Genomic DNA, 24922 nt, shown 5'->3' with positions numbered 1-24922 from the left:
GATGTGACCTGGGTACCGTGCAGATACCCTATCTGTCCTGTCTGCATTCTTTCCCTACTCTGCTTCCAGCCACTGTGAACTAAGCAGCTTTGCTCCACCAAGCCCTTCCACCATGATGTCTCTGCCTCAGAGCAACTCATCATCAACTGAAACTAAGCAAAATAAGCCTCTCCTTCTACAAGTTGTGGGTGTCGGGTATTATACCTCAAAGACAAGAAAACTAATACAATGACTATTTTCAAAAAAGTAAAAAACGAGTTTTTCAGAATACTGAAAAAAATAGAACTCTACTAGTCCACTGCTGGTAAGAATATAAAATGCTATAGCCAAGGTGGGAATCAATTTGATAGTTCCTCAAAAATTTAAACAGACTGGGCCGGAGATTTAGCTCAGCGGTTCAGTGGCCTGCCTTGCAAGCGCAAGGATCTGAGTTCAATCCCCAGTACCAAAAAAAAAAAACCAGAAAAATTTAAACAGACTTACCAAGTGACTAAGCAACTCTACTCCTAGGTACATACCCAAAGGAACTAAAAACAATAACACAAGATACTTGTATACCATGCAGCCACATCATACACAATAGCCAAAAGGCAGAACCCAGGTTTCCATCAAGAGTTCAAACATTAAAAAAAAAAAAAACACAAAAACTTCAAAGCCCTTATTTCATCCCATATATAGCCTAGTGTGACAGACTGCATTTTCCAAAGATGAAGGTAATAGTATATTCTACCCCACACACTGTTCTGCGTATAAAATAATACTCTAAACCAGGGGGAGTGGTGCATACTCATAACCACAGCACTGGAGAGGGTGAGGCAGGAGGATTATTGTAAATTCAAGGTCAGCCTGAACTACATAGTGAGACTCGGTCTCCAAAAAGAAAAAGATAAAGGTATTCTACCAGAACACAGAATTGGGCTGGGACTGTGGGTCAGTCGCAGGATACCCAAGAATGCACAAGGCCCTGGGTTCAATCCCCAGCAACACAGAGAAATTAAAAAAAAAGGAAAAAAAGGCAGCCATGTCTCCATTCTCTTGAGTACCAGTTTGGTGACTACTCTGAACTATAAACAGTATATGTCAGAAGTGAAAACTCTGTCAACTCCCAGTACTATCTCTACTGGCCTACTAGCTTCTGGTTCTTGTCTCTTGACCAGATGGCCTCCCAAAAGGCCCTGACTGAACTTCAGTAAATACCACCTTTCAGCCATGTGAGGCAAACTGGAAGTGGATCTTCAGCCCTGAGCCAGCCCAATAAACAGCATGAAACAGATTAGATATACAAAGACCTTTGCCCAAACTACAGAATATGAAATGACACTACCACCAATACAAGCAGCAGGTCATTACAAAGTCGTAACAGCCAGAACATCCAGTTAGTTAGGGTAGATCAATTTTGTGTTTTAAGACCCAAATATATTCAACAATGACAGGTCACATACAAATTAAAACATTGCTTTACAATTTCAATGAAAGCTCTATAGTGAATCATGGAAACCTCCAGGAAGCACGTAACACAACAGCCAGAAAGTTTTGAGCTCAATTTTTCTGTATCTGCTTAAGTGATAAATTTGGTCAAATCAATGTATGTCTGGTGGATTTCTTTTATCTCTAAGGTAGAATAATAATATTGCTTACTCCAAATAGTTGTTTTGAGTAAAAACTGAAATAAGTAATATGAAAATTAATCCTAAATTATAAGAACAAAGCAAATACTATGATTCAGAACACAGCGTCGTATTTGGCATCATGAAGTACTTAAAAGATATTTCATATGTAAACTGAACATTACCTCCATGAAGAGACATGCAAGGATAAGATGCTCTCATTAAGTCTTTCAGCAGACCATCAGCATGTTCCTGCTTATCCACAAATATAATGACAGATCCTGATTCTTGATAATGACCTAGAAGCTCAAGTAACTTTAAGAATTTCTTTTCTTCTTCAATCACAATCTGCAAGTACCAAGTGGCACCAAGTTAATGGGAATACAAATGCAAACACATCCCTGCTCATTAAACAAATATTCATGTATTTTGTGGAGAATAAATAAAAGGATGACTAAAAAAGGCTAAAAAATGTTGATTTTAATTGGAAAAACAGTAAGTTTTTAAAAAAATTGTAAGAAAGTAATTATCAGTTCTCTCTGTTCCTTAACCTAGTAACCTAACCAAAGATTAAGATAGGTATCTTAATAATGGGCCAGGGAGTTAGCTCAGTGGCACTGCACCTGCCTTACAAGCACAAGGTCCTGAGTTTGATCCCCAGAAACTACCTACCAGCCCTGCACTTCTAACAGGAGAAACTAAAGAGCATTTAAAGCAGTGAGTTCCAGCTAACCAATCCTGTGATCCCAGAACTTGGTAGGCTGAGGCAGGAGGAATGCTTTGAGTTTGAGGCCCGCTTAGGCTAAACACAGTGAGTTCAAGACCAGCCTGGACTACATAGCAGGACCTGTCTCAAAAAAACAAAAAATAATTAACTGTTTAAAAATGCAATGAATTCCAGGTAACAGCACAATGAAGTGTTATCTGTCAAAATAATGAAAGCTATAGTTGACAAATACTACTTAATTTTAGAAATTACTGATCTCACTTTTTTTTTTTGGCTTTCTAAGACAAAGTCTTACTATGTAGTTCAGGCTAGCCTCAAACTGCCTCAGCCTAACAAATGCTGGGATTACTGGCATCTGTGACCACACCCAGCCCCATCTCACATCTTGATTTCCAGAGGGTCCTACAAACTATAAAGGGAACTAGGAATTTCATAAAGAGTACCCACCACCTGTTGCTCCACATCTGAACAAACCACACTCCTGCCTCCAACCTGTACTTCAATGGGTTTACTCAGGATTCTGCGTGCCAAGGCCTCCATAGCTCTAGGGAAAGTAGCTGAAAACATAACTGTCTGTCGGTCAGGACGGACATTATCCACAATGCGCATGACCTGAGAAAATAATACAAAGCAAATATGATAAGTAGTCTCCAAAATTTATACAATGTCAAAATCTAGTCAAAGGAACTTTTGAGAATGACTATTTCAACTTGTTACCCTATAATATATCACAACTCATTTTATACTCTAATTTGTTGTTCTCAGTTTTTATATTTGAAAAAAATGGCACCTCTACGATGTAGGTCAAAAGAATAGATGTCATATTGGACTAATCTCTGTCACTCACCTCACAATAATCCATTAACAAATTCAGTTGTCTCTATCTTTAAACTGTATCTAGAATGCAACCAATATATACTACTGTTCATTTATTCAATATATTTTTATTAAGCATTTATTATATGACAGGCACTGCCAAATACTAGAAATATAAAATAAAAACAAAAAATAGATGACAGGATGGGAAGCAATGAAAACCTGCCTTTCCACTTAGAGTATTTGCATTGGCAGAATCTGATACAATTATTTCGGAACTCTGGAGTCTATTGAAGGTTTACAACTTCTACAAGGGAAGAGGTGGAAGGTAAACGGGTTAGTATCTGCCAGGTTCAGCTCTCACAGTAGCAGTTATCCATCTGGTGCCTCCTCCTTCCAGGGAAGTGCGCACATGGTTCCAGAGCAGACTGCACACAGCTTGGGAGAGCCACGATGGGCACACAAAAAACTTATCCCCCAAATGATCAGGATCTGTAATGTGACTTCTCATCACAAAGGTGTAAAGAGATAGTGGTCACTTCTGTACTATGCCCTAAACTGCCATCAGGCCTTTCCCCTGTAACTAAACTGAGTTCCAGGACTTAAAAGACCAGTGCTCTCTGTCCTCCCATCGTTGTTCCCGTCTTAAAGACCTGGACATTCAAAAACAAGTGAATATTTAAGGGATATGAGAGAGTGACCACACACACCCAGAGAAAGGTCCAGGCTCAGAAAAGACAGACTACGTTTGTACCCCAGGCCAATCCTTCACAGCACCGTCCATGATAACCAAAACCAATAAAACCAAAATCCAGCAAACACTACCCAAGGGAAATAATCTGATATCTGTAAGGCGTACAAAGAAGAGCAAAGTATGGCCCACTCAAAATCATCATCTTCATCACCAACAGAAACTATGAAAAAGATCTGGTGGCAGATCTACTATACAAAGGCTCAAAAAACTAAAGGAAGATGCAGAAAAAGTCAAGAAAAAAATGCATAAACAAAATATAAATATCAGCAAAAAGACATTGAAAAAAACAATTCTGAAGTTACCAAATACAATAAATACAAAATTAACTCTATGAAATCAAAGACAGATTTTAGCACACAGAAGAATAAATCAGCAAACGTGAAGCCAGAACAGAAATTATCCAATGTGAAAAGCAGGAATAAAAAAAAAAGACTCAAGAAAAGTGAGCAGGGCACTCATGGAATACCATCAAGAAGACCATGTGCCCCACAAACAGAAAGGGGAAGGGGAAAATCTGAAAAAATAATGGCTGAAACTTTCCCAAATTTGATGAAAAGAGGTTTGCATAAATATCCAAAAAGCTAAGAAAGTCTAAGCAAGAGGAACTCAAAAGGACTAAAAGTAGGAGTCAAACTTTCTAAAGACAAAAAATAAAATCAGGGGAAGGGGGTTACCAGGATTTGAACCTAGGGATATCTTCCAGGAAAAAAAATATATGTTAGGCCACCAACTAAGCTTCAGTAGATTGTACCGCATACTGCTGATAGCACAGGTGAGTGGTAGAGAACATACTCATATGTAAGGTCATAGCCTGATCCTCAGCACTGCACAACAAAATCAACTAAAACAAAACAAAACAAAACAAAACCTCAGGCTGGGCATAGTAGCGCATGCCTATAATCCTCACCCTCTGGGAGGCTGAGGCAGAAAGATTACAAGTTGTAGTCCAGCCTGGGCAATTTAATGACTTAGTAAGACCCTCCTTCAAAATGAAAAAAAGTAATGCCGGGCCTGGTGGCACACGCCTGTAATCTCAGCACTTGGGAGGATGAGGCAGGAGGATTGCTGCGAGTTTGAGACCAGCCTGGACTACACAGTGAGTTCCAGAGCAGTATGAACTACACAGTGAGACCCTGTCTCAAAAAACCAAAAGAATATTACGGATGTAGCTCAATGTGAAGGGCCTGGGTTCAATCACCAGGACCACAATAAAATAAAATAACATAAATCAGAAAATAGCAAGTGATAGTGAGGATCAGGAGAAACAACAATCCCCTTGTATGCTCTTGGTAAGAATACAAACTGGTACAGCTGCTATGGAAAACACAATGACAATTCCTTAAAAAATTGAAACATAGAAGAAACCCAACTGTGTATCAAAAGATGAATAAACAAAATGTTGATATATACATGATGGAATATTACGTGGCCTTTAAAAGGAAGAAAATTTTTAACACAGGCTAGTGCACGGATGAACCTGGAAGACATACTACGTAAAATGAGCCAGTCATGAAAAGACAAATACTCTTGTGATACCATTTACATGAAGTAATCAGAGTAGTCAAAATGATGGAGACAAAGTAGAGTGGTGGCTGCCAGGAGCTGGAAGGTGATAGAAGAACAGGGAGTTACTATGTAAGGATATAATTGTAGTTTTGCAAGATGTATTATACTCATTAAAATGATGGAAAAAAACTTTAATTTTTAAAAATGGTGAAGATCATGAATTTTGTTTTGTGTATCTAATACAAGAAAAGCTGAAGCCAAAGATGGTAGCAAATGCCTGTAACCCTAGTATTCTAGGAGGCTGAGGCATGAGGATCACTGCTATTTCAAGGCTACATAATAGTTCAGGGCCAGCCTAAACTACACAGCAAGACTATGTCCAGAAAAAAAAGTTGGAGCCCAGCCTGAACAACTTAGTGAGGACCCTATCTGGAAACTGAATGAATGAATGAATGAATGGCTAGGGATGTAGCTCAGTATGAAAACGCTGGGTTCAAATCCCAGTGCCCCCAAAATTTTTAAAAAGTCTTCATGTTGCCTACTTTGTAATGGGTGTGGACAAACAGATTAAGTGTCAATATACTGTACGGAAGATCAATATATTAGATGGTGATAAGAGCTTCAGAAAGAAATAAAACAATAAAAAGGTAAAGTATCTGTGATAGGTGCACCAATCACATCAGTGCACATAGAGCCCTGAAGGAATCAAGAAGTCTGCAGATTCTTGTAGTGGCAGCCATAAACAGGAAAAAAGACATGATCAAGAACACTGACAGTGATTTAAAGGTGGACAATGACCAATGGTTGGAAACTGAGAAGGATGAAGGTCTTGCCAGGAATATACAGGATTCCTGGACCATACTTTAGCTATCAGAAATGATATGAAGCTGGGCGTGGTGGCACACGACTGTAATCCCAGCACTCAGGAGGCTGAGGCAGGAGGATCGCTGTGAGTTTGAGACCAGCCTGGGCTACATAGTGAGTTCCAGGTCAGTCTCAACTACATACTGAGACCCTGTCTCAACCCCCCCCCAAAAAAAAGATATGAAGGGGTTGGGGAATGTAGTTTAGTGGTGTGGTCCCTAGCAAGCACAAAGTTCTGAGTTCTAGCCCTGGTACCAGGAAAAAAAAAAAAAAGATAAAGACTAGGAAAGGAGCAATTCAACTCAGGGCACTTAGAACTCCGGGGTTCAAGCCTTCACCTCATCTCATAGGATTTCTTTTTTTTTTTTTTTGGTACTGGGGATCGAACTTGGGTCCTTGAGCTTGCAAGGCAGGTGGCAGAACCACTGAGCTAAACCCCCGGCCCTCATAGGATTATCTTGACAGTCTCCTAATACCATACCTGATTTCAAAAGTACACTCAATGGCCAAAATGATGGTTTTAAAACAGATAACAGAGCTGGCAGCATGGCTCAGGGCAAAGCTCATCCTCAGCAGGTACCAGGTTCTGGGTTCAATCCCCAGCATCAAAACATCAAAACCAAAAGCCAGATGCCACCATTTCCAAGTAAAAATTACCAAGTGACCTAATACATTTTCCTTCTCTTCCCCTGCAAAATCCCTAGAAAATACAGGAAACTTAAAAAAAAAAAAAAGAAGCACAAACCAACAAAAAAAAGAAAGACAGGGAATGGTAGCAAGAACATGTGGAGTAGATAGTCATGACTAAGAAGACACAATAAAACTAAATCCTAAATTAAGAACGCCCTAGATTTTACAGGAAGTGGCTTCTCTGAGATCTACTCTGTCTCTTCTTTGTGATGGGGGGGGGGGGCCTAAACCTAAAACAAAGCCAAAAGGAAAATCTGTGCCCCAGGATTAAACAGCTAAACAACAAATAAATGAGAGTACAATAGATTCTGTGTATGTACAAACTCTAACAACACTCCCAGACTCTCTTTACAGAAAAGGTAATCTCCAAACCAAAGGAATATATAGACTGAACACTCTTAAATCCAAAAACAGGAAATCCAAAATGCCCTAAAATCCAAATTTTTGTTTTGCTTTGTTTTCTGCAGGGTTTCCCTCTGCAGTTCAGGCTGGCCTTGAATACAAGCCCAGACTGGCCTTTAACTCATGGCAATTCTCCTGCCTCAGCGTCCCGAGTGTTAGCATCACAGGCATCTACAACACACCTGGATAAATCCAAATTCCTTGAGCATTGAAGTTTCACACTTTGGAGCAATTCAGATTTCAAATTTTCAGGTTAGAGATGCTCAACTAGTGAATCTTTGCAAATAAACCAAAATCTAAAAAACTTTGAAATCTAAAATATTTGTTTCAAGCATTTCAAATTTAAGACCTGTACCAAGAAAAAGGTAGGGGATTAATTTCTCAGTAAAGATAGCTGATTTCATTTCAGCACAAAGAGCTCTGAATTCACCTCTTCCCTATCCCGTAAGTATAGATGGTTAACAAAAGATTAGCACACATCCACAGAATGTATCTAATCTCATCATGAGATTAAAACTAAAAATCAATTTGGAGAACATAAACCCTAAACAAACAGAAGGAAATCTTTTAATGTGAATGTTTAAAAGATTTACTTTTTTTTTTTTTTTTCCATTGTTGGGATCTTGTACCTTTTCATGACAGGTCTTGGTTCTCATTTTTTTTAAAAGATTTACTCTTAAAATACAGAACTTTGGGGATCCCAACACCGGTGAGAAACAAAGGGGACCATAAGAATGATGGCAATTCCCAGATGTCAGATACAGAGAACAATTAACCCTGACTAAAACTGGTCAGGGGTTCTGAGAAAGCTCATAGAAGAAAGATGAAACTGAGGGCCGGGGATTTGGCTCGGTGGTTCTGCCGCCTGCCTTGCAAGCACAAAGGCCCTAGTTCGATCCCCAGAACCAAAAAAAAAAAGAAAGAAAGAAAGATGAAACTAACAGGTATCTTGATACGTCTCAACTATTTGAGAGGAGTTCTGGATAAGTAGTACACTTTGGTACTGCATTAGTTTTAAGTATATAGTGACCTAAGAAACCCAGAAAACAAACCAAGTGTGATGGTGCATGACTGTAATCCCTGCACTCTGGGAGGCTGAGGCAGAAGAATACCAAATTTAAGCCCAGCATGGGCAATTTAGCAGCAATTCAGTGAGAACCTGTCTGAAAACAAAAGGACCAGGTTCAATTCCCAACACCACACACACACAAAATAAATAAATAAAAGAGGAAGAGAGCAGATGGGGAGGGAAAAGGAAGACAAAAGCTCCGGAAAGTAACAATCCAGGCTGGCCTTGAACTCACTATGTAGCCCACCTTGGCCTCAAATTCAGGGCAATTCTCCTGCCTCAGCCTCCCAAGTACTGGGATTACAGTCATGTACCACCACATCTGGCCTGTGAATAACATTTAAATTGTCCTAACATTATATACTTATTCAATTAAAACAGGAACAATTCTACTAGGAAGATAAAGGATGAAATGGTAGATGAATGTGACAGGAGTAGGGATGAAAACAGACAAATTATGATTTATCCACCGTAAACTGGGTGAGCTAACATGTCTGTAATGCCAGCATTCAGGAGGCTGAGGCAAGAGGATTGGCAAGTTAGGGGCCAGCCTGAGTCACATATGAGACCCTGTCGCAAAAAAATAAATATATCAATAAAATAAAAAAATAAAAGATTTATCTACTGTGGAAAATCACATACAAAGCAGAAACACGAGAGAAATGGAGGTAATCACCAAGCTAAAGCTAATTAACTACAAGATGAAAGTGGGGAAGGCACTATTAATGCTAACGCCCACAAGTTACAGATTCACCTGAAAAGGAAAAAGAAGCCAGGTCAGTAATTCCCTTGCTCAAAATCCCCAAGGCTAGCTCATCACATTAAAGATAAAACCCAAATTCCTGGCCAATGTCCAGGACCTTATACCCTCACTACACCGCCAGCACAACACCCACACACCCCTCTTTCTGTCCTCCTCCCACTTTCCCTTCTGCTCCACAGTCACTGGCTAAGCAGGCACCCAACTTAGCGCTTTGGTACTTGTTTTCTGCCTATCGCTTGTCTCATAAATATCATTATGGCTCAATACCTCACTTTATTCAAGTCAGCTATTAGCAAGGCCTTTCTTGATTTCCCTAAAGTAGCACCCCTTTCTCCTATCACTCTACTATCTTACACTATTTTCTCCACAGCACAAACCATCTGACATATATTACTTGTCTTTGTCCTCATTAAAGTTTGTGAAAATAGGGAATCTTGCTTGTAACTGGCTTCTTAGAAAACTATTTACTTTATATTTGCATTTTATGTAGATTTTCCCCTTTGACTCCTTTGGCCATGTACTAAAATGATTTTAGTTATTTTAACCTGCAATAATAAAAATACTCTAACACTAGGATATCTGGTAAAAATAAATTGTCTTATTTGAATATATTATGTTACTGTTAGAAGATTCAAAACAGATTATGTTTATGTCTAATTCACATGCCAATCTCAATTTATTTCTATTAAATCTTTATTATTCCCTATGCTGTTCCTCCTAATACCACAAAGCACTCTGAAATTCTCTTGGATATTACTTTAAATATGCTTTTTAGGGCTGGGGATTTAGCTTAGTGGTTCCACCGCCTGCCTTGCACGCACAAGGACCCAAGTTCAATCCCCAGTACCAAAAAAAAAAAAAAAAAAAGCTTTTTAATGAAGAAAATAAACTGCCTTGTAGTGGTTATGGGGATCAAATCCAGAGTGAAGGCTTTCTACCACAGAACTATATCCCTAACTCTTGAATAACTTTTAAATGTTGTTCAAAGGTACCACATACCACTAAGAAAAGCAAGCTATAGTTTTCTCTTATCAACTAATTTTTTTTCCATGCTTGAAATTAGAACACACTGATGCGCTGATTTTAAAGATGCTCTAAAAAGCCTACCTCACTCTGCCTTAACTTCTTTAGTCAATGTGCAATGTCTTTCATTACTCTCAGAATCACTTGCGGGCAGAACACCTAGATGAAAAGGCTATTTGATATCTGCCCCTTCTCAAAAGCAACCTGCTTCAAATCCAAATAATGCTTATTCAAGTCCTTCCTCTACTAAGCTCAGTCAAGGATCTAGAGCTTCCCCACTGGGTTCCAATCCCACTCCTTGGGACCAAAAGCATCAACTCAATGCTTCCATGACAGCCTTTCCAAGAGTTAAAGGATGCTATCAAGTCCTCTACTCATCATTTTAACTGTTTCTCCCATGGTTCAAGTATTATAATTCTTTTTACAATTTCTTATACTCCCATTTATAGCTCATTTAGAATTCAGTCTCGTGCTGGCTTTGGCACCACATATACTAAAATTAGAATTCAGTCCCTAAGTCTAAACACAATACATGCACTGTCAAATGATGGGCTATGTATTTTTGGAAAAACATATGAATAAACTTAAGTACACTGTATTCATCTAATTTTCATTATTTCAGTCTTAATCATAAAGGTTTTTTTTTTTGGTTTTGTTTTGTCATCTCTAGCACACTTACAAGCAAAGCACACTGTTTCTGGGGCTGAGCCTATAGCCTAAAGGTAATAGTGCTTACTTATCACACAAAAGGCCCTGTGTTCAATCCCCAGCATCTCCGAGAAAAAATAATTTTTTTTAATTGGTTTGTTTTTTTTTTTTTTGAGACAGGGTCTCACTATGTAGTTGAGACTGACCTGGAACTCACTATGTAGCCCAGGCTGGTCTCCAACTCACAGTGATCCTCTTGCCTCCCTCCTAAGTGCTGTGATTATGGGCGTGCACCAACAGGGTCTCTATGTAGTTGAGACTGACCTGGAACTCACTATGTAGCCCAGGCTGGTCTCCAACTCACAGTGATCCTCTTGCCTCCCTCCTAAGTGCTGTGATTATGGGCGTGCACCACCACACCTGGCTCAGAGAAAAAATAATTTCAATAAATTTGTATCACTGAAATTTTGTACTTGAGCAAACTGCATTTATGAGAAATAAACAAATGCTCTGATCTTAGTTTTCACATTTAGAAAATGTAAATAGCACATGCTATCTAGATCATGAGGGCAGTTAAAAGCATGAAATAAAACTATTTTAAAGACAATAAAAAGCATAAGACAGGAAAGTTTAAGATTCTATTATCAGTATACCAATTCTAATTTGACAAGTGACAGTTTCAGATTGCTAAGGAAAACTTACACAAATATTTCCTAAACACATTTTATGAATAATCTAAAATACTGTAAACATTTATTTCATGGCCCTAACCCACTATGTTAACTAAGCAACAGAAATGCATGTGAATTTCAGATACCAAACAAGTATTTCATTCTCAGGGCAGTTAGGAGCATATTAAAAAAAAAAAAAAAAAAAAAAAAGAGTATATTTACATTTTACACTCAGTGTGGAAGTTCACACACTTATAATCCCAACATTCAGGATGAGGCAGGAGGACTAAGCCAAGTTCCAGGCCAGCATGGGCTACACAGTACGTTCAATCAAGGCCAGTTTGAATGACAAAGTAAGACCTTATGTCAAACAAACATATAAACAAAGATCATATTTACATTTCAAAAACACTAAGTGATTTAATTACTACCTGTGGTTCAAATCCCATGTCAAACATTCTATCTGCTTCATCTAAAACAACATATGTCACTCTTCGAAGATTTGTGACCCGACCTAAAGTGAGAAGAAAAAATAAAGAAAGAAATAAACCCTTAAAAGTTAGTGACAATTTATTTTATGACTACCAACAACTTAAAAACTGTAAAGGGAACTAAAATGCCTGACTTAATCAGAGGGGTAGGTTAACAGTGAAAAGAAATTTTGGTCTACAGTGTCTTAATCTAGTGGCAAATACTTTCTGACAATGGATATATGAGGCCCTTTATTTTGTCAAACTCGTCTCTTGCATACCATCATAGGGCCTGAAGAACCTGTAAAATTCAGAAAACAGCCCTCTCCAAAACACATCATAAAACTAAGACTGAGATGAAGCATCGAGCCACATCAGCCATTATCTGACAGCATCACCTAGAAAAGAACATATTAGAGATTACAGCGTATGTGTGGAAAGCAAGTTCCAGTGCAAACTACTTCAGATGCAGAAAACTCTTTACATACTTTATAATCTACTTCCATGTAGTTAGAAGCTCCTTAAATGGATATTATCAACATTAACGAGAACCTATTCAACATCATTAGGTGACTAACATGTTACACAAAAAGCCTGACTACTAAATCCATTACATAAATACATTTTATTATAGAAAGATACAAATCTAATTTTATTAAGTATTCCCCACCAGTCTAAATAAATGCTCCAGGCTTAACTAGTGAAAGCTAAATTCATACACAGAAAAACCCTTTTAAAAAGATTAATACAAGCATTGCTACCACTGTTGCATCAATCACCTGGCAAAAACATGTATAAAATAGTTATTAAAGATAAACCAAAAGGACACACAAAGGAAAAAGGTAAAATTAATCAAGATGAATTTCAGGATATTTAACTAATGCAGCATTGAGAAAAAAACAAGGGATTATTTAATCAGCATTCATCCCAAAACATTTCAAATGCCATACATGCACAATATGGAACAATGTCAAGTGTCACTTTGTCAACTTCATATAGAATTAGAAATAAATTTACACAGAAATTCAAATAGAATGCTATTAGAAACATGCATTACTCGGTTTTTAATATTCTATTATGTATATACAGAATACTGCAATGGAGACTTTTGAAGCATTTTCTTCAAAAAATAAAAATGAGCCAAAATAAGTTACTTCCTAGTATTTAAATATTCCACACTAACATTTGCAGCCCCAATTAGTTTTTTGCAAGGTTGGGAACAGCATTAAATTACCTACCTTTGGTGGTTTAAGTCTCGGAAGCCCAGTTCTATAAATCTTGAAGGGCCTTTCTCCACAGAAGTTAAATAATGTCAACAGTTTAGTAACAGTTTTGATAGGGAAAAATTTAACAAAGCATAACATCTGTGCCAAAAACGTGCAACATTTATAAAAGATAAAATTTCTTAAAGCTGCAATATCTCATCCAGTATTGTAAAAGACTAGCTCCCGTTGGAAAAAGTCTATATTTTATAAAGAAAAAGCATAGTATTCCACCCTTTCAAAAGCAAAGCTAAGTAAAAACTGGATTAACAATCCAAGTTATGTGCTAAAAGATGAGAGGGAGTTACTTCTGAAAAGACACTTTAAATTGAATTGCAAAAACAAATTATTAATGCTTACAACAAAAACTTGTCATAATACAAATTTTAAGATATTATAGCTTTAAGAAGAAATGTAGAAACCCTTTGTTGGTTTCCTATATCTGCTTTAACAAAAAAGCATAAAATTCAAAAATAAGAGAGAAAAAGAATACCCCTAACTTACCACTGTTAGCTGCTAACATGTCAATCATTCGACCAGGTGTGCAAACAATAATTTCAGCACCTCTTTTCAGTTCAGCAATCTAATAAAAGAAGATGAAATTGTGTAACCTATTCATCACTAATACTTAAATAGATTTAAAAACATAGTATGTGGCCTTTGCATGGCTCTAATAGGTAACACAAGTTCTGATAGAAGACTCCAAAGCCTAATTCTTTGGAATGAGGAAGCATTAATAACAGAAAGGGCAATTGCAGCACAGCCAGCCACATGGTGCCAACTTTGGAAACCAGTGAAACTAAAGAATTTTACCCAGTTTAATTTGCCACTATACCTCAAACCCCCCCCCCAAAAAAAACAAGGCGAGAGTAGTAACCATTAGTAAATACTACCAGTAAATACAAAAAGCATTTCCTGAGTGATAACCAGAATTTTAAAATAAACATAATGAAGCCAATGCAGTGGCACACGTCTGAAATGTGTGTATTCTAGGAGGCTGAGGCAAAGGATTAACAGACAACTTAGCGAGGCCCTGTCTCAAAATAAAAAATTTTAAAAAGGTCCCAGGATATAGTTCAGTAGGAAAGTTTGGTTCCAATCCTTGGTACTACACTTGATCTTAGCCAAACGGCCTAGAAGCAATTCCTTGTACTAACAACAACAACAAAAAAGAATAACCAGAGTGGCCTATCAATAAAATTTAACTTTATTTATAAAGACATAATATGCACATATGTATTAGGTTATTTTGTAAATGTATTAGTTGTGACTTGTTTTTTAAATTTTGCTTATAAACATATTTCTTACTATAAGCTGTGGACAAAAAATTGACATAGATAAACTTAGAAAATAAACTAAAAATAAACTAAGGTTAAGTATTTAAAGTCACACAGGGATAACAAAAACAAACATTACTGAAAAGTGTTCTTGTAATACTAGTCCTAAGAAAGGTTCTGTGGTTAAACAAATTCAGAAAACATCACTTAGTTTTTCCCATTTTTGCTTGCTTGCTTGCCTTTTCTTTTCTTTTTCGGTGGTGCTAAGGACTGAACCCAGGGACAGTCTACCACTGAACTACAACCCCAAGCCCTCTTTAAGACAGGGTTTCCAAGCTGGCCTCAAACTTGCAATCTTCCTGCTTTAGCCTCTTAAATAGCTAGGATTATAGGCATATGCCACCATGCATGACCATGATTCAATCTTACAATTATTTTCATACATAATATTCCTTATGATTTTACAGTCACTATTCAAAACACTAAAATAAAAACTAACTTTTTACTTTATTGAATGTTTCTTTTATACCTGCTCACTGATTCCTGTTCCTCCATAAACACAGACCACTCTAAGTCCTAAGGTCTTCGAAAACTTCTTACATTCTTTAGTAATTTGTAAAGCCAGTTCTCGAGTTGGAGTCATGATGACAGCTGAAAAGATAAATATGTCAAAACCCTAACCATTAAAGTTCTTGAAAAGCTATGCTTTCAAATGCTAAGTTTTACCTCTGCAATACAATTCAGATCTTAGTAAAAAAATTGAATGCAACTCAGAAAATTGAATTTCAAAATCTTTATAAATGCAGAGATTAGAGTGAAGGATAAATATAAGTAGATTTTTAAGAACACGCTACAGGAAAATGAATGAGGGTTAAATGCCACATTCAACCCTCAGAAAAATACTTAGTGGAACACCATATAAAGTTTTCAACTGCAAATCACAGAACAGAACAGAAAAAAAGACTCACTGTATGGCAGAAGCCATATTGCTGCTTCCTGAAACAACCTCAGTCTGAGGGGCACAGAGAGAGGAGAAATGTACTTTGCTCTGTATTTCCAAGAGAGGAGCTGAACAATTTTCCAAAACCCTACTCAAATCTGCAGAAGGTATCTTTGCCAAAATGATCAAGAAATCTGAATTTGAAGACCCAATGATGAAACACTGGCACTACAGCCTTGCAAGGCAAAGAAAAAAACTAAGAAAATATTAATTCCCTATTATCTTCCATGTTGAGTTTATATATCCACTGATATTTGGCTAAGAGCAAACCTCAATGTAAGTAAACAGATGCACAAGGGTTCTACCTGCCGAGTTTTAAAACTGAGCTGTGCCAGGACAGGCTGTTTTTGTACTTCTGAGATGTCACTCCAGAGCTCTGAAGATTCTCACTCCACCTGCTGGTAAGGGGAAATCAGCCCCAAAGTGCCACATTGATAAAGGAAATGTACATTAAGATATCTTCATTGTCGTAATTAAGATTATGGAATATCAGCTCATTCTGATTAGCTCACAACAAAGATATCTTCAAAAATAATTTAATGAGAAGAATTGTACCTATTGGACCCTCTCCTTCTTCTAGTGACCTCTGATCCATGATGTGTCTAAACATGGGCAGCAGAAAAGCAATGGTCTTTCCGCTTCCTGTCTTGGCAATACCAATCAAATCTCGTCCAGACATTATTGCAGGAATTGCTTGGGTTTGGATTGGTGTGGGCTTCTCATAGCCATGCCTAAAAAAAGGAAGACCAGGTAAGAATTGAGTTCTCCAGACCCCTCAGGGTCCTGTAAAAACAAGTTCTCCTGAAGTGTGACATATCCATACAATATATTATTTACATTAAAAAGGAATGGAAATCTGGGCATGGTGGCACATGTCTGTAATCCTAGCACTTGGGAGGCTGAGGCAGGAAAATCCCTTCAAGTTTGAGGCCAGCCTGGGCTACACAGTGAGTTAAAGGCCAGCCTGAACTACACAGCAAGCCCTTGATTCCAATAAAAAAAGGAACAGAAGTACTATGAGATTCTAAAACATGGATAAATACTGATAATGTTTTGATTATACTAAGTGAAGTCATCCAGAAAAGACTTACTATATAATCCTACTTATATGAAATGTCCAGATAGCCAAATCTATAGATAGAAAGCACATTAATGGTTACCCAGAGTAGGGAAAATAGGATTAGAGCAAACCTTAATGAATACAGGTTTTTTTTTGGGGGGGAAGAGAATGTACTAAAATTAGGTGTTTGCACAGCACCATAGGCCCACCATTTAATTGTGTACTTTAAATGATAAATTTTATATTTAAATTATATCGCTATAAGCTGTTTAAGGAAAAATAAGACTGGGGTAAAAAAAAAAAAGACTGAGGTAGAAAGCTTACTCTAGCACACATGACACCCAGGTTATAGCCCCAGCACTGTGCAACACACACACACACAAAGGAGTAAATTTTCAATTAGAGTGAAAACGTAACCCAGAAAAATTGTTATGGTTCCTATCTAGATGCAGCCCAAAGCCTCATGTGCTTACAGGCAGGGCTTCTGGGAAGTGACTAGATTATGGGGACTTACAGCTGACTTGATGTTAGGAGATGGGGGTCTGCTGAGAAGAGGCTGATCACTTGAGGCGTAGCATAGGATTTACCTCCTATCAGTTTCCTCCCTTCACTCTCTCTTACTTCCCTGCTGCCAAACCACGAAAAGCTCTCCTACACTATGCCTCTCTATCATGCTTGGAGCCTGTGGACTATGGATTAAAACCTCTAACAAACTGTGAGCCAAAATAAAACTTCCTTCAAGAAGCAGATGCTGGATATTATGTCTCAGTGTCGAGTGACTAAGACAGAGAGAGACATTTGTATAAAAGGGCTACTTTGGTTTTTTAGACAGGGTCTCATTATGTAACCCAGGCTGACACTGAACTCACAGCGATCCTCTTGCCTCAGTCCCCCGAGTCCTGGGATTATAGGTGTACATTCCACACCTAGCTCAAAGGACTTTTTTGTTTTCGGTACCAGGGATCGAACTCAGGTCCTTGTGCTTGGTGAGGCAGGTGGCATCAAAGGGCTATTCTGAATAGCAAGATATTGAAAACCATGGAAAACTACCAACCACTTACTTTTTGAGAGAATTTAAGATCTTCATGGAAATTCCACACTGGACCCAAGATTTAATTGGTTTGGGACAACCTTTTCCTTTCACTGTAATGCCTTCCATTTCCAACCGAAACACATTCACCTCTACACAAAACAAAACCCAAATTAAAATACTCTTAAAAATTGTTCTACTGGTACCCTTTACTTATCAATTAGGCATGGTAAGACTTAGAACTTTTAACAGTTTAAACATTATTAAAGATAATTTCAGATAAAAGCTACCAGAGGAAAACACCAAATATCTCAAGAGTCAGTTATAGCAATTATTGCTGTGAACAACTAAAGACCAAGAAAAAATACCCTAATTTCAATAATCGCAATAACAATCAAAGAATAAGGAATAATTGACAAGAATTCTACTTGTTCTTCTAGCATTAGCTGACCAAATTACTTTTATTCAGCCAACACAGATTCACAAAGGTGTCTAACTCAAACAGTAGAAGGGCTAACAGAAATACTTCATTTGTAACTTCGCATGAAGACAATTCTAACCCTAAAAACATAATCAACTAAATGAGTTGAATTAATTTTTGCTCAATTTTAAAATATTTCCAAAGACATCCTCCAACTCACAGACTTACATCTATATTCCTAAGCAAAGTGAGGTATATCCTCCTCTAATCCCACTATAACCAATAAATGAATAAGAGAATTTTACCCTCTTGAGACATTTTTGCTAGTTCTGGAACTTCAACGTAAAAGTTTTTTCTGAATGGCTCATATTCAATTTTTCCATGATCAACTGGTTCTAGAAGTTTTCTCTGCTTTGTCTGATAGCCTGTAAGGGCTGTCTGAAGATCAACTTCTTCTTCCTCTGAAGAATACTTCATTTTACAAAAAAAAAAAAAAAGTAAAAAGTTCACTATTATTTACTTGTATGGGAAGCAAAATTAAAAATCTTCCTGTCCTAGAAACTATTAATAGGGTCACACTACGTAATTCAGGTTGGCCTTGAACTCATGACAATCCTCCTGCCACAGCCTGCCAAGTGCTGGGATTAGAGGCACTGCGCCACTACATCCAGCTTGGCTCTTCTTTTTCTACTTTTGAAGCAAACTACTTGACCCACAAGATTTACATGCTACTCTTAAGAAACTTAAAACCCTCATAACTTAAAAATCATCTAAAACGATATTTGTCATTTTGAATAGAAATACTTTAGATCTGGAAGAATTTTTCAACTTAATTTCTTTTTATTTTGCCCTTATAGAAAGTTAAAATGGAGCCAGGGATTGTAGCTTAGTGGTGCCACGCCTGCCTGGCGAGCCCAAAGTCCTGAGTTTGATACCTGGTACAAAAAAAAAAGGAAGTTAAAATGTCAACCGAAGCTAAAATAATTCTGAGAGATTGCTTTAATAAAGTTTTGCTAATATTCTCACTATACGTCATTACCCCTTATTAATGGGAAAAAATTAAATTCATTCTGTCATTTCATTTCTTCTCTCCATACTGTATGTTTGACATGAGCTAACAAGAAGTGGAAAAAATGGGTATATAGAAAAGGATGAAAATGTCAGAATAATCTAACACATGGATGTTTAGCTAGTGCTCACTTCGGCAGCACATATACTAAAATTGGATGTTTAACTGAATACTACTATAGTAGCTAAGAATTCCCTGTGATAGCATGCATAACTGAAAAGCACATCTCCATCAATACTCTGCAATAAATACTTCTAAGACAGCACCATGAACAAAGTAAAAATTAAAGAATCACCTCCATGGCATCCTGGTCATTCTCCATCAGCTCACCTTTCTTCTTGTCAGAATCTACAACTGCTTTTTTGGTAGTCACAACAGTGACAACTTTTGTGACTGTTGGCCCTGACTTCTAAAACAAAAAAGTAATATGAAATATTTTGCAAAAGTGAAATACAAATTATATACCACATGCAGCAAAACAGTTGTTGTAATTTCATTTCAAATTAATTTAGTGACAATGAAAAACAGCAGTTGGCTTTTCTCTTTAATTTTTATGAATTTTTAAATGTAATATAATCACATATCTGGGCCCGGGATTTAGCTCAGTGGTTCTGCCACCTGCTTTGCAGGTGCAAGGAACTGAGTTCCCTGGTACCAAAAAAACCAAAATATATCTCACATATTTTATATTTAGTTGGTTAAATACATGATACTCTGTACTTATTAGATACACAAGGCACTGTTCTAAGACCCTGCATAAATCAATAAAACAGGTAAAGATTAGTGCTCCTGGGGAGTTTATTTTGTAAAGAAGAAAAAACAGTAAACACATTAAGAGTTATATTAATTTGTGAAAAGGTAATGAATGCTATAAAAAAAAGGTAAGGAAAATAAGGAATTTGAAAAGGTCTTAAGAGGGTAACATATAAGCAAAGATACTAAACAAAAATGGCAGTTAAAGTGTGGTTTCTGAAACTATGTTTACAGCTAAACTTTGCCAGTTTCTGTAGTATTTACTAAAATGACTGCCATCTCTTTATAAACATTAACTATATAAAACTGCAAATCAATATAAGACAATGCAATGATGAATTCAAGTTCTCTGAATTTTTCTTCAGAATATGAATTTTTAAAAGAATGAATTTTTGAAAAGACGATGAAAATATTCATTATGTATCACAAATATACTAAAGAAATTTTTTTAAATAAAGAAAAAATTCCGTACCTTTTCATTTCCCCCACCACCTTTTACACTTCTCATGTTAAACTTTTTTACTTCCTCTTTCACTTCTTCCATATAAGCATCTAATGGATCTAACTCCTCACCCTCCATATCATTTCCTTCCTTTTCAGCTTCTGCAGGATCATCTTCATCATCTAAAATCAGAATATGCTTTCTTTATATACGTTCTTTGAAGTAATTACTCCACACAGACCATACCCAATTTCTAACCTTTTCCCTCACTGCCTCAAGAGTCACCTTTCCAATTCCTCCAGCCACAGTGCATTTCAAATACTCATATTTCTAAGTTTTTCCTTTTTGATAGCAGGCATATGTATCTGAATAATAACAATGAGAAAAGAAATGCTAATGAGTCAATTAACTGAAAAGGAGCAAAAGGAAAGAATCTGCCTGAACGTGGCTCAGTGGCCAACCACAGACCTGGCATAGGCAAGGCCCTGAGTTCAACCCTCAGCACAATAAAAAAGGGAAAAAAAAGTAGAAGTGGCTGAGTTATTGAGTGGTTGTTTCTCTCCCAAGTTATGAAAATTTAGAGAATGGTAAAAAAATATGAGAAAATGAAAAAATGGAAATAAAGTGTTTGTAAACGGGGAGGGGAGGAGGGGGTGAAGGGAGGGCAGGGACAAGGGGTAAAAATGAGAACCAAGACCTGTCATGTAAAGGTACAAGATCCCAATAATGAATATAACTGTACTGTATACCTAAAATGTACCAATAAACTCAATAAAAAAAATTCAGAGAATGGATTTGAAAGCACACCTTCAATTTACTCTCATAACTAACATACTAGCACTAAAAATTTAAGAACTCAGAGGGTCAGGTGTTGCATGTTCTCCCTAATATGTGGAAATCTAAAAACAGATGACAGGGAAGTAGAAGGGAAACTAGTACATACTGAATAAGAAGAAGGAAATAAGGGGGTGTGGCTATAAGGTAGATGATAGTGGGGTAGATATGATCAAAATATGTTATACACATCAACCTCCCCGCCTAGTGTGAAACCAGGAGGGTGAGGCAAGGGAAGTGATAGGGGAAGAAAAGATCAAGTATGACATGTACATGTACAAATCTGCCCTCAAAAAACCATACATTGGAGTAGGGATTTAGCTCAGTGGTGTAGGTGCATGCTTTGCAAGCACAAGGTCCTAAATTTGATCCCCGGTACCAAAAAAAGCATACACTGCTGGATGTGGCGACACATATGTAATCCCAGCACTTGAGATGCTGAGGCAGAAAGATTGTTACAAGTTCAAGGCCAGCCTGAACTGCAAAGTGAGACCCTGTCTCAAAAAACAAAACACAAAAACAAAAAATTAAAGTAAAATCAGTGACTCTTACTGAACACTGCTATACAATTTAATTTTAACATGAACACTAAAGGAAGCACTTAAAATTCTCAATACAATCAGGTGGTGGCTTGTGCCTATAGTCCTAGCTACTCAGGAAGCTAAGGTAGACAGCTTGAGCCCAGGGGTTTGAGGCTAGACCTGGACTAGACATTATAGCAAAAACTCCTAACTAAAAAACCCTTAATATGAATCCAGCAATTCTACTTGTAGGTTTACAAATATACCCCCAAAGAATAAAAACAGTAATTCAAATATTTAGAGCACTTGCTTAGCATCGATAAGGCCATGATTCACAGCAGCATTATTCACAGTAACCAAAGGCAAAAATTACTGGGGCCAGGGATTTAGCTCAGTGGTTCCAGTGCCTGCCTCGCAAATCCAAGGACCTGAGTTCGATCCCTGGTACCACCCCCAAAAAAGGGCAGAAACTACTTAAATATAAACAGATGAATGGCTAATCAAAATGTGACACACATATAGTGGAGTATCACTCAACCATACAGAAGAAATCCTGACACACAAAGACATTATGCTAAATGAGCTGGATGTGTTGGCTCATATCTGAAATCCCAGCACTGGGGAGGCTGAGGCAGGAAGATCTCTGAAGGAGGAGGAGAAAGGGAGAGACAGGGGGAGGGGGAAAGGAGGAGAGGGGGAAAAGAGGAGAGGCGAGAAGGAGAGAAAGAAAGAAGAGGGGGAGAGAGGAAGACAGAGAGAGAGAGAGTGGAGGGAGCACGTGCTAAGTGAAATAAGCAAGATACAAAAGGACAGATATTGTATGAGGTACCCAGAATAGGCAAATTCACAGAGAACGAAGCAGAATAAAGATTAAATAGGAAGCAGAATGGTGAGTTGCTTAATGGGTATAGTTTTTTTGGACAGCTACAGATTTTAGAAATGGACATTGGTAATGGCTGTCAACATTGTGAATGAATTTACCACCGAATTATCCACTGTAAAATGGTTTAAATGGTGATTATCATATGTACACTACCTACAATATTCTATTTCCACAATATTGTATTACATATTATTTCTACAATAAAAAACAGTATGAAATATTACTAATAATTCTATTTTAAAAGTCCATAGGAATTGTTATATATGCAGTTAGGCCAATAAAAATACCATCATCATCTTCTAAACTCCATTTTTTCCCTTGTTTCATCTCTTCAATTTCTTTTTTCAGTTCTCCTATGTTTTCCATGGCCTTTTTACGTTGCTCTTCTCTCCATTTCTCAACTCTTTCTTTTCGCTTTCTCATTTCTTCCTCCAGCTTATTCTGGTCAAAGTTCTTGGGGAAAAAAAAGAGAGGAAATGTAAAAAGCAAAGCCAGTACTAGTGATTTTACCTGAAGTGACATTCTAAATATGGCAAAATATAAAAGGAAAAATAGGTATACTCAATGTAGGCCAGATTTAGTAGATCACACATCTTTATAAATATACCTACAAATATATTATCACAGTGAAATCACAATAAAAAGTAACTTTAATAAAGCTGACAGATTTTAAATTCTATGACTTAATATCATTTTAATTACAAACATTATGCACTCATGAACTACAATTTTCCCTCTGAATCAAAGTTGGGCATGGCAGCAAACACATGAAATCCCAGCACTGAGACAAAAAGATTATGAGTTTAAGCGCAGCCTGGACAATTTAGCAACTCAGTGTCAAAATAAAAAATTAAAGAAAGGGTTGAGGATGTAGTTCATTGGTTGATTATCCCTGGGTTTGATCCCTAGTACAGTTTTTTTGAAATTGAACTCTGGACCATGTGATTGCAAGGCAGGTGCAAAAGATCAATAATACAATTTTTTGTTTGTTTTTGAGACAGGGCCTCACTTTGTAGCTCAGGTTGGCCCTGAACATACTATGTAGACCAGGCTAGCCTTAAATTCACAGCAATCCTCCTGCCTCTGCCTCTTGAGTGCTGGGATTACAGGCTTGTGCTACCATGCACACCCCTAATACATTTTTTTTCTTTTTTCAGACTCAGGACTTTGTGCTTGCAATACAGGCCATCTTCTCTAAAGATATGCCCCTGAAAGCTTATTTGCTTTTCTCAGGATCATCCATTCAACAGAATAAACTGGTTCAGAAACCAGTTGCCCAGTTTTCCCATGTTTTATTTTTTTCTGTTATAGTGCTTTGCAAGCAATCCCCTTACTAAAAAGGAAGGACTAAAAGAATAGAACACACCAAAAATAAAAAGCAAAGTTGTAACACATTCTAAAGTGAGCAAAAAATATGAATAGGCAACTCAAAAGAAAAGTGCAAGTCAGTAAACTTAAGAAAATATATTTTGTGTGTGATGTGTTTATGTGCTATGTTTATACTAGATATTTTCACTCAAAGACATGCAATTAAAACAAAGATGTGCAATTAAAAAAAATAATGAAGTATTGATCACTTCCTAGGAGACTGAAAATTAAATTTTGACATCCCATGTTTAGAGATAGAAGAAAACAGACATTTTCCTAGTCTAAATTCTGGTCTAGGGCTAGGGAGTTAGCTCAGTGGTTCCGCACCTACTTCGCTCACAATCACAAGGTCCTGAGCTTGATGGGAGAAAGGGGATTGGGTTGTTGGGGTTTCCGAAGTCTAAATTTATATAACTTTTTGGGAGGTAATTTGATAATATTTACATGGTGTGATCACATTTGCAAATATAAATTTATAATATGTATACATATATAAATTTTTTCAAGAAAATTTCTCATGGGGATAATTTTTTTATCCTGTTTATAATATAGTAGATAATGTTCATTTAAAAAGAAAGTATACATCCCTATGAAAACAAATAATTTGTCATTCCACAGAAACACAATTCATATTATACGATTATTTTTATTTTTTGATACTGGGGATCAAACTAGGGACCTTGCACTTGCAAGGAAGGTGGTGGAACCACTGAGCTAAATCCTGACCCTATACAATTATTTTTAAATTAGCAAACATACACCAGCATCTTTTTCTTTTTCATCTTCTTTATCATCTTTGTCTTTTTTCTTCTCTTTAGAACTTTCCCCACCTTCTGTTTTCTCCTTGGACCTAGATCTACCAAAAAAGAGAGAAAAAAACAAAGGGAGATATTTAAAATACTTTTGTAGATTGCATTTCACTTTTTAGGTTAAAAATAAACTTATAACAATAAACTGCATTTTCATTTTTTTTTTTTTTTTTTTTTTTTTTT

The 24922-nt window shown here is 36.9% G+C and overlaps 1 protein-coding gene across 1 annotated transcript in view; it reads right to left on the bottom strand.

Moving 5' to 3' along the window:
- The window catches only part of Ddx46 (DEAD-box helicase 46), a 52450-nt gene that overhangs the window by 17740 nt on the left and 9788 nt on the right, over nucleotides 1-24922 (bottom strand). The window contains exons 4-15 of the mRNA XM_010622023.3: nucleotides 24690-24786; nucleotides 22850-23015; nucleotides 20355-20506; nucleotides 19425-19538; nucleotides 18366-18531; nucleotides 17671-17791; nucleotides 16105-16280; nucleotides 15079-15200; nucleotides 13777-13855; nucleotides 11972-12054; nucleotides 2782-2946; nucleotides 1793-1955 (exon numbers count right to left, since the gene is read on the bottom strand). Of these exons, the coding sequence (XP_010620325.1) occupies nucleotides 1793-1955; nucleotides 2782-2946; nucleotides 11972-12054; nucleotides 13777-13855; nucleotides 15079-15200; nucleotides 16105-16280; nucleotides 17671-17791; nucleotides 18366-18531; nucleotides 19425-19538; nucleotides 20355-20506; nucleotides 22850-23015; nucleotides 24690-24786 (1604 nt within the window). The remainder of the gene's footprint in view (nucleotides 1-1792; nucleotides 1956-2781; nucleotides 2947-11971; nucleotides 12055-13776; nucleotides 13856-15078; nucleotides 15201-16104; nucleotides 16281-17670; nucleotides 17792-18365; nucleotides 18532-19424; nucleotides 19539-20354; nucleotides 20507-22849; nucleotides 23016-24689; nucleotides 24787-24922) is intronic.

The sequence above is a fragment of the Fukomys damarensis genome, unplaced genomic scaffold (genome assembly GCF_012274545.1).
Source record: "Fukomys damarensis isolate Sample0158 unplaced genomic scaffold, DMR_v1.0_HiC HiC_scaffold_9, whole genome shotgun sequence".
Lineage (NCBI taxonomy): Eukaryota > Metazoa > Chordata > Mammalia > Rodentia > Bathyergidae > Fukomys > Fukomys damarensis.
Note: the sequence above shows the minus strand (reverse complement) of the source record. Positions and strands in the feature narration are given on the sequence as shown.